We start from the raw sequence: 20,983 nt of genomic DNA on the forward strand, positions 1-20,983 counted from the left end.
GCCACGCTCCGCACCACCCGGCCGCCCCCGGCAACTGAGGGGAGGGAGGGGAAGAAGGAGGGGGGCGGCGCGTAGAGCGGCTCTAGGGGCGCATGAGCAAGGCGCGCAGCGGGCTGCCGGGCGGCGCGGAGCGGCTGCGCGGCCCGCGGGGGCAGCGCGCCGGCACCGCGCGGGCCGGGCCCACGGCCGCAGGTAAGGCTCTGCCAGCAGCAGCGCTGGGCCCGTAGCACCCCGCGCGGGCGGGCGGGGCGACGCCATTTCGCGGCCGGGCGGAGCCGGCTCGGGCTCTAGCGCCGCCCGCGAGGCGCGGGTCTGGCGGGTGGGGGCCTACGGGGCCGCTGGGGGTGCGCGGCGGCCTCGGGAGAGGCCGGGCGGTCGGGGCGGGCCTGGCGGGATCGCTGCGCCCTCCTCCGAGGGAATCGCCTCATGGCGGGGCGGCTAGTGCGGGGCGCCGCCTCGCTGTCTGCCCGCCGCGCCTTGAGGAGGCCGGGCGGCGCCAGGCTGGGCTCGCCCCGCGGTGTCTGGGCTGGCTGCGGCGCGGAGCTGAGGCAAAGCCCGTCCCCGGCGAGCAGCGGCCGCCGCGCCGTTTCCTCCCTGCTTCCCCCAGCCATCAGAGCAGCCGCCATTTTTAGCGCTAGAGCAAGTACGGTGCAGAGTGACAGGTTAGCTCTGCTGCGCTGTGACATTTCTTGTAGACAGAAGGAAAGTGAGAAGAAATCCCGTCAGAGCTGCCCACTATGACTCTTGGCATGCAGATGCCTTTTCTGAGCTGATCGCTAGGGTGATCTCCTGAAAAGATGTTAAAACACAACTACCTTTACCCACTTTGGAAAATACATCTGGATTACTGAAGCTTCATGCTATTTCTAGACTGTGGACCACATTAGGTTTGTTTTCTAAGGTAGTGAGGATATGCCAAAACATATTTCATTTTTATTTAATCTTTTTGACCAAAGGAACAGCATCAGTTCGGTTAATTTGGCCCTTTCCCACTATCAGCAGTCTTTTTCCAAGGCACTGACAGTGGTTCAAATATTCTGTTTCGGGAGCAGCTGAGCAAGGATATGCTTGAAAAGTGAATTATAGCTTAGGGTAGATAGCTGGAGAGGAAAGGGGTGATGAGTAGTTTTGTACTACTGTGCTGAAAGGACATAATCGTATTGCTGAGTCCCCCTTCGAAGTTTCACATGGCTAGGACTGAATTTAGTGCCTTATAGGCAGCCCTGAATATTGACATGGGGAGCGCTCACCAGCAGGGCTTCAGCACCTTGGTTCTTGGGCATGAAACGCTTTTCGTTCTTCTGAAAGAGCATCGGAGATGCTTCTGGGGGAAACTTCCATTTCGATTGCTGTTTCAAACTCCTCTAACTGCAGTGCTCCTTCCTGTGTTTGCTGTCAGGTTTCTGAGATGGTAATGCATGCAAGCTCCGGACTCCTGTACAGGATGCTTCTTCACTAAGGGCCTGGAAGAAAACTCGGTTTTCTTGCTGGTTTCTGATGCTAAATAAGTTCAACTGGGGGAAGCACGCATTCTCACAAAAACAGAGCGCACAGTTTAAATTCCCTTTCTTGCCAGTTGGAGAAGATTTTAAATACGTGAGGGAACCAGAGGTTAACTAAATTGCTTATATATTTCTTCTCGCATGCAGTATTGGGGGGAAAAGGTGAAATATGTTTGTTATTTTAAGCAGTATGTAGTGGAATGACTTCTGAAAGTTAAATAAATGTGTAGCCTATGTTACTGTGGTATTTTCAGGCAGCTAATAAAACTAAAATTTAATCAGAAAACCAGAAAATTTTTGTCATGTGGTCAAAATATCAGAGATTTATCTACAAACAGAAACACAATGAGCATCCTTTGTTACATTTAGCAAAGAGCGAAGGATCCCAAATTCCTTTCTAATACTTTTTGTGTGATATTATGGCTGTTTTTTTCTGCAAGTATTAGTTTGATGAATTTTACAAGCATGAGCAAGATTTTAATGCTCTGGAACACAGTTTCATCTTGGACTGGTGATTTTAAATGTAGATTCAGGTTTGCTGTTTGAAATTACTCCAAAGTTATTTGCACTAAGTGACAAGGAAAATACAGCAATAAAAGCATCCAGTGGGATATTTAGAGTGACGGAGGCAGCCTTATTTGTGGTAGCATCCTCAATACCCATGACCAAGGTCAATGGAGTGACATTCCCACTAGCTTTAATGAGTTGCATCTAATTGTGTTAGGGTCTGCATCAGAATGCCAAACAGATGTAAATTACTTTCAGATGTGGTTCTAGGAAGCCCCAGAACATCTTGTCGTGATGGCATCTTCCTGCATTCTCTCTCTGTTCCTGTGCATATGGTTTTAACACTGCTTTTGGACATCTATGCTGCTGCATGCTTTTTTCATTTCTATCTTTTCAGCCAGTTGTTTAGGCCTCCTAAAACTGTGGCTAGCCTCAGAATGGAATAAGGAATCATCTGTTTTCTGTAGCATCAGCTTTGTCGAAGATGTTACATAGTTATTACATAACATATTAGATGTTATTATTTGCATAGCAGAATAACTTCAGGAGTCTGCCTGATTCAGGTTAAGCTGAACACTTCAAAGAAAGACGTACTAAGAATTTACTATTTTTACATAATCTCCATTTGTCTCAGATGCTTCTTCAAAAGTATTATCTTTTGTCATTTCAGGACTGCCTCTGAATTGCAGTCCAAAAAGAAGAAATAATCATTTTGATTTAAGCTGAACATTTGTCTCTAAAATTAAGAAAACAGCCATGCCAGTGCTTTCGGAAGACTCAGGTAACTTACCTGCATGCTTTAAACGTGTGACTGAAACCTTAGTACATGTTTTTCACGCAGGAAATGAATTCAACTTGTAATTAAATAAAATAGAATTAAGATTGCTCAACTAAATTTCTTAGCAGTTACTTAAAAGTATACAAGGAAGGTGGATTATAAAAGGTGGAACTGAATAAAGTTAGATTTCAGGAAACACCTAGTTTCATAAGAACTTTAGAGCCCATGAATGTAAGCTGGTAGCCAGGCTCCTATGGACAATCTCAGACCTCTCAGTATAATACTGGCTTCCACACATGCTTATTAAAGGTCACTCTTTACATCTCTGGTGCTTGCTGTGTCGCTTGTTAACATTTTCTGTATAAGCGTTGGTAAGCTTTGTTACTATTACTCTTTCGACTTAACAGTGATTCCACTCAAGGCTTACTAACCAGCTTCTCTGGTATTCTCCCCAGAGTGAAGCCATATACACTGATGGTACCAAGTGTTACAGCAGGAGAAAGGAGTTTGAATCTCCTGGATCCAAATGCACTCTGAAGGTCACTGAGAGAGTAGCCTGTGGAACAGATGTTTTTTCATCTGGGTCTGGGTTTTTTATCAGCCATGGTCCACCAGGAAAAACCTCATGGTTGTCTGTTTGACCCTCCTTTTTGGAAAATTAGTGTAGGATGAGGTACTTTTTAGAAAACTAGTCACAATCTTTGCTTCCAGTGCAGTGTTCTCAACAAGTCTATATCAGTCCCTACCTACTCTGACCCTCCTCTGATCAGAACTTACTTCTTAACAGGTGCTTCAGAGGTAGAGGGATGGGATAACACTGGTAAGCAAAGTTGCTTGGGAAGTAGAGCTAGTAACTGTGCAACAAAGGAAATAATTCAGCTACCCTGTGAGTCTGCTGTGTCTCTCTCGTAAGGCAAAGTTTGTTAGAGGGCCAGCTGTTAGAGGAACAAAGGGAAATGAACATGAAGAGGAAAATTTTAAAAGTAATGGCTTTAAAAAACATATTGTTTTGGTAGTTTTTGCCTTACCATGATCTGTGTTATATCTTGAGCTGTATTGGCTGCTTAGGAAGGGAGCCATTAAAAAAATGAGTGGAAGATAACCACAAATCCCTATGTAAACTTAATAATCACCGAGATGGTACCTGAGTAAGCGTAGCTGACTAAGTCTATAATAGAAGTCCTGTAAAACATGTTATCTACAAAGCTTTTGTTCTATCTTGCCTTTAAATATAGGATTACATGAAACTTTGGCGCTATTGACCTCTCAGCTAAGACCTGACTCAAATCATAAAGAGGAAATGGGATTCCTTAGGGATGTCTTCAGTGAAAAGAGTCTCAGTTACCTAATGAAGGTAAAAGTTCCTTTTATGAGTCTACGTTTTCTTCACAGGTTAGTTATTCTCTGCGCCATTGATCATTTAGTTTGCCAAAGCTAATTTGTTTTTGTGTAGAGTTCTATACTGACAAAAGCACATTTATTTAAGTACAAACATTAAGAACATTCTATGAAAATTAAGATTTTTTTTTTCAAAAAATACATTTCTGCTTGGTGCTGAGCGAAGGTCACACTGAATTGTAAAATAGGAATCAGTCTGGAAGGGCCATTCTTGAGGTTTGTTTGATGCTTTGTGACATTGAGAACATTTTATACTTACAGTTTACTGTGAAGTAATTGTAAAAATGCAGGTACAGTACCCAGTAATTGAAAAGCAGTGTGAAATGTCTTTATTTTCCCCTTATACTGCTGAAGTCTTACAGTGTATTTCTGGCTGTCTGTGGAACCGGCAGTAGCAAAAAGAAAAATAAGAACTCCTAAACAAAACAAAAATAACCCCAATAGAGATTGTTTTTCTGAGAGTTATGTCTCAGGAAAGTTATACTTGTTAAATATAAGAATATTCTAGTGTAAATATATTTAGGAAGTTTTGCATCTCTCTGTAGTAATATATCTGAATAATCTTTTTCAGATTCATGAAAAACTCCGTCATTATGAAAGACAGAGTCCAACTCCTGTTTTACACAGTGCAGCAGGATTAGTCGAAGATGTAAGTAAGAATTCTGTCTCCTTTTCCTTATCTTTAAGACCACTTCTAGCAGATTAAAGCTTTATGATTGTGCTATATGTGTATTTATTTCTCGCCCCCTCCCCCCCTCCAATTGTCTTTGGAATCTGTTGGCAAGTTTCTCTCATAACTGACGGAGGAAATGAGACCTCAGAAATATTATGTCATTATATGTCCAATGAAGACAGACACAGACAGGGAGAGCAGAGAGATATTATTAATGGCCTTCCTAAGAGAGAGACTCCAAGAAGCATTCAGTCCTTTCTAGACATCAGAGAATCCACATAAGAGCTCAGTGTGAAGGACATAAATCTGTTACAACAGGCTTCAATGCTGTTCACAGAACAATGTGTTATATCTTAGATTTGTTTGTAACATGCCACATACCTGAAAAATAAAATTTATACTGCCTTTGACAGCTGTTTACAAGTGGCTTGTGCCCGTTTCCTTCAAAAGTGTAGCAAAGGGCAGCTGGAAGGTTTGGAAGGTAGCATTCCTCCCTTTGCAGAGCTGGGAGACCCCGCTGCCCCGTCTTACCCTGCAGCATGCTACCTCTCCCCTTTCCCACAGATAGCCTACTGCCTCTGTAAAAGTTTTGACACTGCCATCTGTCAAATCTATACAAAATTATCGTCTCCTAAATCGCAGAGGAAAAGTTTTATATAGGATTATAGAACTTCCCTATCCAGAATCCTTTACAGGGAAAGGAATTCTCTCCCTTCCTCTTCCCCCTGTTCTCCTCTTCCCCCCTCCCCATTCTCCTCCCCTCCTTCACCCCCTTCTCCCCCCCTTCTCCTTTCCCCCTCTTCTCTCCTGTCTCTCTTTTTTCCCTTTATCTCTGAAAGATTGAGAGTTTGGCTACATGAAGGATTCTCTCCCTTGTTCCTGGTTCTATACAAGCTTCTCAAAGCAGCCTAGTGCAAAAATGTGTTTCTGGTGTTATTTATTTTTGCTTTGTAGTAGCTGTATTAGAAATGGTCACAGGCAAAGTATCACACTGGTTAGGTTACTTTCTGATCTGGTCTGGGAAGCCCATGGTCTCTTTTCCTGGTTCAGTCATCAGTTGTTGCCATTGAAAGAGGGAAATTAATTTTTGAATCTTCAGTTATAAAAATTGAAGACTTTACATTTGGCAGGTTATGGGTTTTTTATGTCTATTTAGTGTGTGTAAAATTTGAGATTTAAAATTGATTTTCAGAAATATTTCATACCAAATTTTCTCCAACTTACGCAGTCTGAAGTTAAATACTTTTCGCAAATCTAGTTAATAGAAATGCCACAGAAAATGCAGGCAAAGTTGTACTTTGTACGTGTTTCCTGAAAAGGCTTTGCAAAAAGGGGAACTTAGGCCCTGATTCAGCTGTGAGAGGTTCTCTAATTTTTTTTTTTTTTTTTTTTTTTGGAAGGTCTGAGACTCCAGGAACAATAGTGGTATCCAGGCTTTGTAGGGGAACAAAGGAACTTCTGTTGCATGATCCACACAGATAATGCTACTTGGTTAGAAAGAGGATTAAACTCTGTTATCGCAATGCAAGCACAAGAGTGCTGTTTAAAATATGGATTAAAGACTCATTCCTGAGATTATGTTGATTGTAACACTCTTAAAAGGGTATGTTTAGGGGCTAAGGTCCTGATTTCTGATTATATCTTCCTGCACTATCTAATAAAAATCTAAATAAAGCAGATCAAGAAGCTTTCATTTCTTTTAGGATTCATGCACAGTTTATTGGGGTTGTATTTGATCTATACATGCTTCTTCGAAGAGTGATAGAAATTAGCAGACATTCACCAGAAAATATACTTGCAAATATATGGCCTTTTTCAGTGGACTCCTTTTATTTTGAAGATGCTGTTTTTTTATTTTAAAGGTAATAGAAGAACTGCAGACAGCACCAGTGAATAATGAAGAAAAAGAGCTACTTCAGCTGTTGTCAACACCGCATCTCAGGGTAAAAAAACCACCAGAGACCTTAATGAAATTCCTTTGCATAACTCCAGCAGAACATTCTGTTAAGGAAAAATTACAATGAAGAGTCCCTAACAGAAAGGAAAAACCTCCTACAGACTGTAGTTCTATTCCATTTCCTGCCACAGGCTTTAGGATGTGAAGGGCACTGAGAAGACACAGTGTAGACTTTTCATAAATAAGGGGCCCTATCTTTTCCCCTCCCCTTCTTAATATTTCCTAAGGGAGCAGAAAAGTACCCCATTTCTGAGCTCTTTGCTTTCCACAGTCCACTTCCATTCTGTAAATTTATTTAGGTTGGACTTTGTTAATTTCTGTGCTTACTTTGTATATCAACACATACCAATATATAGTTTACATGATGGATAAGATAATCATTGTGATAGAGTCTCTGGCGTATCTTTTTTTTTCTGATAAGATGCACAGATGTATAGACTATATGGAAAGAATAAATGACTGATACAAATGAAAAGGACAGGTCAATGTGTGAGCCAGTTCCTGGTGATGTCAGTGATAACAATATTGGTCTCTGCAAAAGTGCAGCAGAAGGAAACAGGAAAAGGAAACATTCCATATTCTTTCACTATGTCTGTTGGTGCCCTTTGAAAGTAAAGTAGGTTATTATCTTTTTTCATTATTAAAAGCAGAGCAGAGTAAAAAATTAGATGTGAGCCTTTTCAGTTTTGTGGCCAGAAAACCAATAAGAAATCATTTATTCCATTACAGAACTTCTGTATGGATTTTCACAAAACCAGTTGAAAAAGAAAGTTTGCTGTCATGTCTGAAACATGAGAGTTGGAAACTCTGATGTTGCTCCATTACATTATTGTTTCATATTTCGTTTATGCAGGCAATGCTTGTCGTACATGACACTGTAGCACAGAAGAACTTTGATCCAGTCCTTCCACCTCTGCCCGATAACTTTGATGATGATTTTGATGAAGAATCAGTGAAAATTGTTCGGCTAGTGAAAAATAAAGAACCTTTGGTACATATTAGATAGTCCATCTCTAGTCATAAAATTGTCAGGTACAAAAGCATTGTTGTAAGTATGGGGGAGGTACTTGAAGATGTCATCAAATAGTCTGCAAAAAGTAAGAGTGTTATGAAGCTAGTTAAATACCGTAAAAAGATGATTTTGGTAAATACGTGTTCACAATTTTGCATGAGGCAGTTGATAAACATGGGCCACAAAATGCCACTTTGAGGGGAATACTCTGTTTGAGATGCTGTGTATATTAAATTAATTATACTTACTATGCACATTAATTGAATGTGTATAGTAATGAATGAATGCATACCTTCTCTTACATGAGTGTCAGTGGTGTATGGTAAGAGTATGTTTGATAGCTATATACAAACAATATATTGACAAAATACTGTTTTTATACAAATGGAAATGGAAGAATTAATTTTCTAGGAAAAAAACAATTGCTTCGGGGAAGAAGTCTACTAAAGGGTGTTTTGGAACTGTACAATACAGTAGGTAGTAAAAGAGAACGGTGACTTAGTTCCTGGTTAAAGCATTATATTGCCAGCAGACCTAAGAGAAAAAAATACCAAATTACTTGGCTTTCTTTGCTTTTATACATGAAAGTGCTGACTTTATTGTATAAGGTTTCAGAAGACACATAGAGAAAGCTTGTTACAAGAAATTCTGTTTTGCACACTTGAGTGACTTTGATTACCAGCATAGTGTAGGTAATGTAAACACTCAGGATGTGCGCATCTTCCCACAATCACATGACATGCACAGGCAAAGGTTGAATAATGATGAAAATAGTTAAGGAGGGAGACAAAATTTATAGAAAAAATGAATTCCAGGTTAGAGGACATACTAGCTTACATGTTATTTCACTGCTAAGTGAGTGTGTTCTAAGCAACTTTCTTAAGATGATGTCTTTGCGGGGGGGGGTTATGTTTTATTTCAGGGAGCTACCATCAGAAGAGATGAGCATACAGGGGCTGTGATTGTAGCAAGGATCATGAGAGGTGGTGCAGCTGATCGCAGTGGTAAATTTCTGAAGAAAAGGAGATTTAAAATAGCATTTGTAAACTGTCATAAATTTCCAAAATTATGCACACCCATATGCGTCATATACACATACCTAGAGCAATAAATTCTAACTAAATCTAATGATTATTCATTAACAAAACCAGCCCTTTGGACACTGGTGTTTAATACATATGTAGACCATTTTGTACTAAACAAGCATCCCCTCTGACTCTTGATAGCCAACTGTTAGATGTCAAGTCTGAAGTAGTATGTCATGTAGGCTCCTCCATAGTCTGTGGAAGGGAGATGGGCATCTCTGGAGGATGAATCGTCCCAACCAGTTTTAGCATGGGACAGGTCACTTGCTGGAACTGCCTTTGTTTCCTCGTTAACTATAAAGGGAGCCTACCTGATAAGCTCACTTGGCAGCTGAATTTCAGTTGCCTAGTGACAGGAAAGACTCCTGTGCATATGCTGTCATTCAGCATGCTTTCAGATTCTAGAGGGTTAGTTCACACAGTATTTGACCTTGCATTTTCTAGAAGCTACTCGTACAGATTGTGTTAAATAAGCTTTTTTGGCCTTAAATGTGATTTATAGAATCCAAGCCTTACGCGCTTTTTTAGTACACTAGTAATACAATCACAAAACTAATGAACTGCTGTGATGAAAAATATTAGCTAATTACAGCTTTCTTTTTGACTGTTGTTAGCATTTTTCATATTGGCGTAGACTGATAAATGTAATGCGAAGTGGCTAGATGGTGCACTCAGCATTTCCGTATTTCATTGGTAATCTATTATTTTAATTAGCTACTTTGCTCTAAAATAGCTACTGGGAAAAATGCCAACAAAGTAGGGAAAAGCAGTCCTAAACTTTAGAAGAAAGAAAAGAGAAGAGCAAAGCAAAGTAGGTTTTTACCTTTAATCTAGTATCTTGTATACTTGGTATATTCACTACATCATGAGTTGCTTCCTGTTCACTTTACTGACAAATTCTTTTATGCCAGTAAATAATAGTTATAACACAAGTGCAACATTTTTTTTATTGAACTGGGTAAACAAACCTAAAACTTGTGAAGGCCCCTGCATGATTTAAAAAAAAAAAGAATCCAGCAGTCTTTCTGGGACTGTGTGGTACTGATCTGTCTGTTGACAGCAGTGTCATTCCTACACTGATAGCAGCATGCCTCCTCACTCTACAAGATTTGACCATCCTTATGAAACTATTCCAGTATTGCATTCTTAGTGCTGATCCAAATATAGAGGCAGTGATTTTCCAAAGTATCTTGGCACATGTTCTCTGTCTCCACAGTGTTTGCTTATGTGACTGTGGTGCACTGAAAACCATGCCATATAGAATAAGGGCAGGAGACTTCAGAGCACACTGCCAGCAGAAGCACTTGGCTCTAGTAGGGAATCCGTTAGGTTAGGGGGTACATACTATTAACATAGGTTGGACATTGGAGGAATGGCGCTTACCAGCCTGTGGACTTACTTTAATTATCATCTTTCCAGGTCTTGTCCATGTTGGAGATGAACTAAGAGAAGTCAATGGTATTGCTGTGCTTCACAAACGACCTGAAGAAATTAGTCAGATTTTGGTCTGCACCTATTTTTATTTTAAGATCTTTTTTGTCAGGTGATCTAGTAGTTACAACAGATGATGAAATTTGACCATGAGTTTAAAATAGGTATGGTACTAAAAGACGGAATGCATGCCAGTCTTTGCATTAAGAGCTTTTCTTTCCCCCAGTGGATTATTCAATCTCCTCCATTTGACTTTAGAAAGTTCTGTGAGACTGAATCATTTCTAAGTAAGATGCGTATGTAAAAGTTACATGTCACTCCATCATGCACTTCACTTTCATGGTTTGTTTATGACAAGTAAATTGTAAATTAAAAGTGTATTCCTAAAAGAGAAATAGTTTATTCATATAATATGATATGTTAGGAGGCTGAAGGAAGCCTCATCTGTGTGTCCTGTAGAACTGTCCATCTGTTCTTTACTGCCGCATTCCTTGAGGCGTTAGCAAATTCTTGCTTAAAGTTTCTCTAGACTTAATGCCCATAAATCTCAGTAGCTACATCTAAATCTCTGCATCCATGGTCAGCCTGCTCTGTTGCCTGAAGTGTCTTAGCTCTTACGCTCACTTGTCTCTGACTCCTCTGTTGTGCCTTGGCCCCCTCTTGTCTTGGTGTGGAGCAGAGTTAGTGACACAGTAAGAAGAAAGGCAACACTAGGAGACTGAAGTATCTGGCATCAATTCCATCACGTAATTTAAATTTAGATCAAAATTATTCTGAATACATATACTGAATATATCCTGAGAGTAACTGCTTTTAATTTAGGGAAAAAAAGTCAAAAGCATCTTTTGAGATAATTGTATAATGTTTGTTATTTGTGGGGACTTTGGGATGGTATTAATTTTGTCCAGTTTTAAATGTCTGCAATGTAATAGTTTCCTCTTCATGGTTTATTTATGAGAGAGAACTACAAATGTTCAAGTCCAAGCTGATTGTCCAGGTTTCCCTTCTAATCTGTGGAGAGTAACAGGCTTCTTTGTACTACTTTCAAAATAAGGAACATTTCTCTTTTTTCTCAGGCTCAGTCTCAGGGATCAATAATATTAAAAATAATTCCAGCTGTCAAAGAAGAAGATCGTCTAAAGGACAGCAAGGTATGCAACTTATGAAATACTGAAATGTACTTTGTACGCTTACACAGTTCTGGCATCTCTGTGAATGCAAGATCCTTGCTGATTCAATGAGGAGTTTCACAGAATTAGACCCGTAATTGAATTAAAGAGCAGAGCAATTTCTTGGCATAAAAAAAATGTGTTATTTTATTCAGTATAATTACTTAGATGTCCATCAAATTACCTCTAAAAGTGGTTCTACTGTGGTGTGTTAAGTGGTGGCAAGTTGCTTGCTACAAATCCAAACGCGAATAATAGATTTTGATGCATTAAAGGAACATTCTAAAGATGGTATTTAATCAGTCAACTTTGCCATACATCCCTTTTTAATGTTATCTTGTTCCTCTTAATTTTTTCCTTTATTTGTTGCATTTTGTACTTACATAGAGTGTGAACTGTGTTTACTTGGGACTTTGATCTTTGAGCTTCATGTTCTACAATACCAATGCATAATGATTGAGCAGGTGCTTGAAAGTTGGTTTATTTTTCTTCATGAGTGGGTAAGTCAAAATACAGAATAGGCTTGCAAGATTTCAGTATTTTTATGTAACACAGCATGAAGGAGAGACAAAGAGTGTATGGTTTTTATAGTTAAAAGATGTAAGAATTAGGGAAATGCCTTTTAAAGGTAGTTTGAAATTCCAGATAGGACAAGAAGAAAGCATGTGTTTCTTTTGAAGGTTTTTATGAGGGCACTTTTCTGCTATAATCCCAAAGAAGACAGAGCCATTCCCTGCCAAGAGGCTGGGCTGCCGTTTAAGAAACAACACATCCTGGAAGTTGTAAGCCAAGATGATCCCACATGGTGGCAAGCAAAGCGTGTTGGAGATACCAACCTCAGAGCAGGCTTGATCCCCTCAAAGCAATTCCAAGAAAGGTTTGTCAATGAAAATTACAGGATGTTTTCACTATATAGTGTTACACTTATTTTATGCTGCTTTTTTTTGTCTCTGTTGTTTATCCATGATCCATGATCTTATCCATAATCTGACAGCTTCAGAAAAATGATTTTTTAATTTTGTGACAGCAACACGGGAAATGACAGGCAGGATCATGCCAGGGTGAATACCAGATGCTTAGAGGAAAGAGCTAAAAAGCTCTATCTTCTCCAATTATATAATAAACTTCCTCACTTTCCTCAGATAGTTTGTCATTGGTTTATGCTTTGTAGCATGAGGACTGAAGCACTTGGTAAATAAGCATGTATCAAATTAAATGCTGAATATCAGTCTCTTGAACCTCTTGGTTTATGGAGACAATGTGTTTCACAGACTTGTACTTCCATAGTATAAGAAGAAATACTGATTTATTCTAACGATTTTAAATTTACACATGGAATAGCAGTAAAAAAAAGCTTATCTGGCATTTCTTCTGGCTCCTAAGAGACTATTTGGCTTGGACATGAATATCTTTTAGAGCTAGAAGTTTTATCTCTTTTCACAGCAAGATATGCATATATTCTAAAGCAAAATTTTCCCTGAAGTCTTGTATTTATAGGTCAGAAGTCTTAAATTTAAGAAGGAATTTGGTTTTGACCATTGGTCTCATTGTATGCTTCTTACTCCAAATTGCTGGATGTATCTTCTCTGGATCATAGGTGTTCCAGAGGTAGAGTCTCTCAGAATTATGCAGCTCCAGTCCTATTGGTGGCTTCCAAGAGTCGCATAATGTCTCTAATAGAGGTAGATATTTTACCACTTACTGTTCTTGGTTATTTCCAAACTGATGCTTGAGATAAAACTTGGCAGAACTTGGCAGTTGCTAGCACAGCTCATAACTTAAGTATAAAAGAACAGAGTTGCATGGTTTGGTTGTCAGTCTGCTTTTCGTAGTACAAATCTTCAATATATAATAAGGATGTGGAAATAGTAGTTTCAGCCCACAGAGAAGTGTAAGCAAATGAAAAACAAATCAAGGCAAATCCATTTTTTATATGGCAGCAAATTGATAAGTGAGCAAGTGGCTTAATAATCCGAAATGGAAAATGTTGCTTGGAATTGTCAAGGACACAAAGAGAAGATCTGAGCAGTTATTTTTATAATGAGATTAATGACCATATGTTAAAAAGAATACAGTGTGGAACTTGTTAGCTTAGGGACAGCATTAAGGTACAGAACAGAAAATACCTGCTTCCTGTCCAAACTTAATCATGTTTTTCTACAGGAAATGTCTGAGTTAAGGCATTGATTCTTCTTAATGCTTGGTAAGAAGCGCTAGAGCAAGCATCCACCATGTTACTTGTACACCCAGATTTTAAGAGATGCTGTTTGAATTACTAATGCTTGTCTGCAATAAGCAGAACAATGATTTTTCCAGGCCACATTCAATTAGAATTGAAATGAGCAAGACTGACTTTGAAAGTGATTCAAATTGCAGTACACCAAATCTTAATTTTCATGCCCTCCCGGAGTTGGGGCTGAGTTTAATTTGCGTACTAATGGTTTATTTCTGTTCACTCACTCCTGAGATGTGTGATGCACAACATGTTAAACTTCCCCTATGCTAGTTCCATCAGAGATTTATTATACTTTTTCAAAGAGAAGCACTGTTTCTTTCTTCATTTTCAATGCTATATGTATAAATTCTTTATAATTCTGAGCTTACATTGCTAAAATGTAATTATTTTCTATTTAGACGATTGAGTTACAGAAGAACTGTTGGCACTCTGCAGAATCCCAAAACTGTGAAGAAGCCACTTTGTAAGTCTGTTCTGTTGTAGATTATTTTGCTTGGATACAAGCTGTCACATGGGAGGATTTGGTTTTGAGTTCTATCCAGTGTTGCTAGTGCCCAGTAGTTTAAAAACATGACTGTCCCTCTCCTCCTGTTTTCAAGAACATGAGGTCTTACACATTTTATAGTGGCTTTAAATTGTTAGTTGTGCTCAGAGTATTATAATTCATATTTTTCAACAGTTTGAAACTTATAGCTGCAAAAGAAACCCAGTGCACACGTCTTGGAACTCTTACGTAAGTGCATGATAATGGCTCTAAGTCTATATGAAAATAAGCTGGAGCTTTAAGGAGGATAAAAATCACGTGAGCTGGCAATACAATCTTCATTTCAGGCTACAGAAAGAATTCAGCTTTACTGTTCCATTTCTTAGTGTCACAGAGTTGCACTTAGGTAGACTTTAAAGCAATTCCTGTTTACAGCTCTGAAGCCTCTGTCAGTGAACGATTCACAAAAAAATTGCTACTTGGGATGTAATTGCTAGTCAGTGACGAAAGGCAGAAGACAGATTCTGTATTGACCCAGAGTGTAATGTTATTGTTGCTTTTGGGTACTTCAACACGGCTGTTATTGCTGTATAGGAGAGCCATGTGACTATGTGAAGCCACACTTTGTGCCAGCACTGTCACCTTGAAGTTGAATACAGATATATTGCCTGTGGACTAGGAAGCTAGAAATGTTCCAACTTCAGTAGTGTAGGTGAACTTCTGACCCCAATGTACTTCATATATCTCATGAGAAGATACAGGTATTCTGCTACAAAGCGGAAGGATGATGTTCAACCTAATTGTAAAAAAGCATTACTAATTTACATGAAGCATTTCCAGATTAGTTTCCATTACCTTCAGTGACAGGAGGCATATAATGAGGATTTCTACTTAGGCTTTTAATCAGACATTCTCAGAGAAGACAGTTAAGCAGATAACTGGTTTTAATACTAAATTTTAAGAAAAGGTCATTGATCAGTTGGTCACGGCTTAATTTTTTTCTAAGATATAAAAGCCTGATAAGCAAATCAGACCAGAAGATCCTTCCTTTCCGTTCACTGTAATTTTACTCATTTATTTACCAGTCTTTTAATCATATCAACTCTATCTTTTATGCTAACTGCAGATGATCAGTCTTCTGATAAAGGTAGGTAGTCTCCCTGCTTGTATGTAAACAAGCAATGCATTTTCATAAATGTTTGGTAAGCCCCCAAGAAAAAGACATGGTAAATATAGCTTGCTCCTACAGCAGTTTCTTCCTTAGTTATTATTTAAACAAATGTAATTTGGACTGATGACCTATGTAATAATTACTTCCCAGTTTACTCCGTATTTAAGATAAATGATTTGTGTCTTCTGATATGCAATTCCTGTATGCATGTACATGTTCTGTAAGCTTCTGAGTGAGATTTCTAGAGTTGCAAGTTAAATGCAGGAGTTGTAAAAGAAATACTGGGTTTTCACCTTTGGAGCAACTATATCAATCTTAATTGATTTTCTTCACTGTTAATTTGGACTTTTTGCTGCATTATTTTCATTATGAGTGACTGTATTAGGCTGATGCAGTTAATATGTCACGATATCGCACGTTTTTCCAAATACCAGGCACTTGCTAATGAACCTACATGCTGTTATTTTTTCACATTACACATGTACTTCTAGAAAATAATATGCCAAGTATTGGTATTGAATCAACTTTGGTGAAAGCACAAATCGTATTCTGTCATTAGCTGTCTGTGACTGGTATACCCTGAGGAAGCAGGAATGTGAGATTAGAGCCTATCTTCAACAGGAGAAAACAGCTCTGATCTTAGCTGTGAATAGGAGGAGTTATTACTACTGTTATCTTCTGTTACTGTAAGCATAATGTTTTACTATTATACATTGACAGAGATGGAAGAGAAGACCAAATATGTATTAGTGATCTGCATGCAATTATTCAGAATAAGACAAGACTCTCTCTCTGGATTGGTACATTCTGTTATTTAAAGGGTTAAGCTGCATATATTTTTGCCTTGGTTAGCCTTGTCCCAGAACCATACACCTCCTTTCTAAAATGAGTAGTTTTCTGTGGATATTGCAGGGCACAGGTGCCTGAATTCTAACAAGGCAAGTAATGCTCTTTCAGGAAGCATGAGAACTCAGTATTTACCGCAGGATTTCAGTATTTTGTTTTTCATACTTTTAGTAGCTTTGGGGTAGGTGGTACATCTCTATTTATTAATTTATTACATAGCCATGCATATGATAAAGATTTGATGCTTTTTCGCTTACATTTTTAATAAACAATGGAATAGAAATGAGAATTTAACTTAGCCAAAATGAAGACATTCACAGCTTGTATTTCAGTCATCTTTGATTTCCCTTTTTCAAGCCCAGATGACATTGGAATGTCAGAACAGGCAATATCCTTACATAATCCTATCTACTTGTAAAGTCATACATTAAAAATAGAGCCCTGTGATTGAGGAGTCTTTTTTTTTTTTTAAACTTAGTCTGAAAATTATACTTTTAACAGCAAGCAATGGATGCTGAAGAGCATGAATTCTGGAAACCATAAATACTGAGACACAAAATTGTACTGTGCAATATTGACTTTTTTTAACATAAACCACTAGCCAAGGCAAATAATTTTTTGTGTCAATATTTGTAGCAGGCACTGTGTAAAATACCCATCTCTTTCTCTTTCTTCCTGTCTCCTTCTCTTTTTCTCATGTTCTTTATTTACAGAGGACTGTGACTGTGAAGGATATTTCAATGGACAGTACATAGGTGAGAAACCAAAACCACTTCCTCTACCCTGTAAAAAAATTGCCATTAAAAAAAAAGTAAAACTAGTTTCTTCTCATTAGAGTTAATTTCACATAAATTCATAAACTAGATTATCTCTGAGCAAGGATGTAGTGGACATAGCCAACGCTTGGCAATTCAAGATGACTTGAGCTTTTTTTGTAGATTGGGTACTTTGTTTTCTATCTGATATGCAAATGAAAATAATGGCCACATCAGTTTTTTTGTAGACTAGATTAGCATATGCTCATTGATTTGATTATTAGAAAAAGAATTCTGAGAGTAACTCATAATGAAAGTCAGAGTAAGTTCTAGCTGAAGGAGCTTAAAAGTTTAGGTAAGGGGAGACATAGTATAATATATCTTATGTTTTCCTCTACAGCTGGCTTACGCAGGAGCTTTAGATTAAGTCGTAAAGAGAAGGAGAACAATCAAAATGAGGCAAAGCAAGCAGAGCAGGCAGACACAGAAGAGTTTCTAACATATGAAGAAGTCACTAAATATCAACAGCAGCCTGGTGAACAGCAGAGATTGGTTGTTTTGATTGGTAAGATACGCAATTCGTTTGAAATTTTTAACACGTCTCCCTCTTCCCTTCCTTCCCCCCACCCCCAAGAGGCTTACTTTGACTATTTTTTTAAAGGATGTTTCTATTTTGGTCAGCATTTGCTCTCTTCTTTTAATTGATAATCCTAAAAAAAAATCCTTCCAAAAGTTATGATGCAAGACCAATTGTAATTTATCTATCATCTGATTTATTTTCTATTGATGTTCAGTTCTCACTCAATGATGAGCATACTTATGCTGTAAAAACAACTGATGAAAAGGTAGATGTTAGAGAGAATTACTCTGTGTAGTTTTAATTCTGTGAGCTTAGCAACTTTGTGTTTAGCCCATTTTCCAAGATGTCTTAGAAATTAAGGGTATACCAAAAAACTAACTGCTAAGATTACAGATTTTCTGACATAGTGCCTGATACATATTTTTCCAACAACTGCATTCAATTTCCTCCTAATGATGTTCTTCAAATTAGAATGGGGCAGACCGTGAAGTCTCTCTGTACAGGTTTCTTCAAGCTTACTCCCATATCATAAATTGTTTGTGTGAAGTTTATTTTATTCATTCTGTTTGCAGTATTTCTTTCCCCACAGAAACCTGTCAGTCAGTTCTGTTTTATTAGGTTCTTTGGGGGCCAAATTAAATGAGCTCAAGCAGAAGGTTGTGTCAGAGAACCCACAGGAGTATGGCGTTGCAGTTCCACGTAAGTAAAATTTATTGATGTTTGTGTGTCACCACTGTATTCCACAAATTCTGTTTCATAGTATAGTGCTAGCAGCATTGGTGAATGGTTATTTGTTGTGTTTCCACTGTTGATTATATGCATATTTCAGAAGTAGTTCAAATTATTTTCTCATTGTCACATACTGTGCTTGCCTTTTTTAATAGTTGAGTAGATGATTAAATAGTTTGGCACACATGCACCTAGAGTTTTATTAATGCAATTGATTTTTTTTCCATTACATTTTCCAAAGTGAACAGATGGCATTTTCTCAATGTCCATTAAAAAAATGAGAAACTGAATACAGAAAAAAATATTAGACTGTAAGTTGCAAAAAGAACCCAGTGTGAAAAAGAAATATCTTAAGATTTAGCCAAAACAATGCAGTCTTCATTATATTTATTTAAAAAGGGATGATTTTTCTTCAGAATATCATACCAGTTAAAGTTTAAAAAAAAAAAAACCTAGACAGCAATAAACCAAACCAAAATTTTTACAAGATTTTGAATTGTTGATTAGCATATCTATTATGTTCTTACCTGCCAGTCACAGTGATGCAGGAATTAATGGTTCTGTTGTGTGGATTTGTAGCTAGTGTCATAATTATTGAATTTTTGCTGGGTTATTTTCTAAAAAATGATTAAAGACATAAAAATCCATTGATATTTGTATCCCCCAACAAGCCACCTTTGTAATCCAAAAAATTAACACTGAGGGCATTGTTAATACGTTATTTAAAACTTTTGATAAAAGCCTAGATGTTCAGTCTGTTGGCAGTAGAACTCCTACGGATAATTTTCAGTTGAATTTAAACATGCACACAAAAAAAGAGCAGACATCATTTTTATGGGCAAGCATAGATTTGTATAACTGTCACCAAAGTCTCGGTTACAGTGACAACAAATAGTAAAAGAAATGACAACATCAAAAGTAAATGGTGCTATAATTACGTAAGTTTCTCAGGCATGTGGGAATATTATCAAGGGTAAAAGAAGCGCTCTAATTCTCTTGCCAACAAATCGAGCTTTTCTCCTGCATTAGCAGGGAATGAATGAAGCTGCAATGAGAAGAATGCAGTTTTTGTGTGCCCCCCCCACACCCTGTGCTTCTCTCCCCCCCACCTCCATCGCTTCTTCCCATTCCAAATAGTTAAATAACAGAAATATTTATAGCTTGTTTCCACAAGAGAGATTATTTACTGTAGAATTTATTCAACCACTTCTACCAGTTTGAGAAGTACATGTCCAAATCTTTGTGTTATTGCGCCCTAGGGAGCAATGCTTCCTTTTTGGTCTTAATTTTAAAGGCTGAGTTTAAAAGAGTGATAAAGTTTCATTTATATTTTATGTTGGTTTGAATTTACCACTGTGTGATTACCTTGTTTGGGGACATGAAAATGTGACTGGATTTAAGCAGGGAAAATAGAGTTGTTTGCAAAGACTGATTTGTCTCCCATGTCTTGCTTCTAATCTCCTCTAGATACAACCAGGTCAAAGAAAAGTCATGAGAAAGAGGGAGTAGAATACAATTTTGTGTCTAAGCAATCATTTGAGACAGATGTGCAGCAAAACAAGTGAGTTAATTCTAAAATACTCCATAATTGACTGTATTTCAAAAATATTGCTTGTTAAATTTTACATCATATGGATACCAAAATCAAAGATAAAGTTGGACAAGCCACATGAGAAGGATTCAGTTTTCCTAATTAAATCTCTTTATTCAGCCTGGACTGTTAGTGCAAACCCAGAAGTTCAAGAAGCAATTTAGAAATCACATAGGACTGATAGGAGGAGGAAAAGTTAGAATTCAGCCCTGCATATCATAACTAGTATGATTTGTCAGAATGTAATCTAGCAAAAGGAAGAGATATTTATTTGGGCCTGCTTATTCTCAGTCTAATATTATGGGAAACATTAACAAGTTTTATTCATAAGTCCAATTTAAAGTGTCTTGTGGACTGAATCCAGGGATATAAAGGACCTTCTGTAAAATCTAGTGTGTTTTCTAAAAGTATGGATTTTTTTCAATTGAATCTAGTCTCCCAGAACCTAGAAGAATCAAAGCATTCCTAGCAAGGAAAGAGACTACTACTCTCTCTGAAGAACATCCTCTTTCTTCTATTAGGTTTGGATATCAGTCAACTGAATTAATGCAGCTTCTTCCTGTATTTGTCAATAGCACTGATTACCTATTAGTGATAATGCGAAGAAGACTGTTGCTATTAAGGAAGCAGAAAGAAAAAAATAATAATCAGAAAAAGAAACACTTTCTTTCCTTGATTTCCCCCCACCATGTATTTGACTGCTGTGGCTTGGGGAAGCAGCTATCAGGTGTTGCAAGTTCAATTTTCTTTGTGGACAGTATCTAAAAATGTATTAACTTTTTAGATTTGTGGAACATGGAGAATACAAAGAAAACCTGTATGGCACAAGTCTCGAGGCAATTCGGTCCGTGATGGCCAAAAAGAAGGTTTGTTTGGTGGATGTGGTACCTGAAGTAAGTTCTAATGTTTTGTAGATTATTTTAAGGAAAGCAAACATTTCTTATGGGGCTCTCAGCCTAGGTGACTAATGTTGTTCACCATTTGTGGTTGCTTACTCTGCCAAGAGCAATGATGCTGTCAGAATGTGTGCTCCTAACAGGTGGCCTCACTGCTGACTAAGCAGAATAGGACTCTTCAAA

The 20,983-nt window shown here is 38.0% G+C and overlaps 1 protein-coding gene across 6 annotated transcripts in view; it reads left to right on the forward strand.

Moving 5' to 3' along the window:
• The first annotated feature begins 21 nt into the window (after positions 1–21).
• Positions 22–20,983, forward strand: part of MPP3 (MAGUK p55 scaffold protein 3) — a 35,002-nt gene continuing 14,040 nt past the window's right edge. For 3 of the 6 annotated variants that reach the window (XR_010886478.1, XM_067311815.1, XM_067311816.1), the window contains exons 1-16: positions 22–192; positions 4,023–4,141; positions 4,757–4,834; positions 6,721–6,801; positions 7,669–7,806; positions 8,750–8,831; positions 10,332–10,417; positions 11,420–11,494; positions 12,193–12,389; positions 14,147–14,211; positions 15,359–15,379; positions 16,963–17,004; positions 17,405–17,569; positions 18,203–18,283; positions 19,781–19,874; positions 20,689–20,797. Coding sequence is in view for 5 of the 6 variants with exons in the window: in XM_067311815.1 (XP_067167916.1) it covers positions 93–192; positions 4,023–4,141; positions 4,757–4,834; positions 6,721–6,801; positions 7,669–7,806; positions 8,750–8,831; positions 10,332–10,417; positions 11,420–11,494; positions 12,193–12,389; positions 14,147–14,211; positions 15,359–15,379; positions 16,963–17,004; positions 17,405–17,569; positions 18,203–18,283; positions 19,781–19,874; positions 20,689–20,797 (1,533 nt within the window). In the remaining variant the exon portion in view is untranslated. Of the gene's footprint in view, positions 193–2,679; positions 2,791–4,022; positions 4,142–4,756; positions 4,835–6,720; positions 6,802–7,668; positions 7,807–8,749; positions 8,832–10,331; positions 10,418–11,419; positions 11,495–12,192; positions 12,390–14,146; positions 14,212–15,358; positions 15,380–16,962; positions 17,005–17,404; positions 17,570–18,202; positions 18,284–19,780; positions 19,875–20,688; positions 20,798–20,983 lie in introns of all 6 variants that reach the window. The other 3 variants (XM_067311818.1, XM_067311819.1, XM_067311817.1) reach the window with 2 other exon arrangements.

Source organism: Apteryx mantelli, chromosome 28 (assembly GCF_036417845.1).
Source record: "Apteryx mantelli isolate bAptMan1 chromosome 28, bAptMan1.hap1, whole genome shotgun sequence".
NCBI classification, from domain to species: Eukaryota; Metazoa; Chordata; class Aves; order Apterygiformes; family Apterygidae; genus Apteryx; species Apteryx mantelli.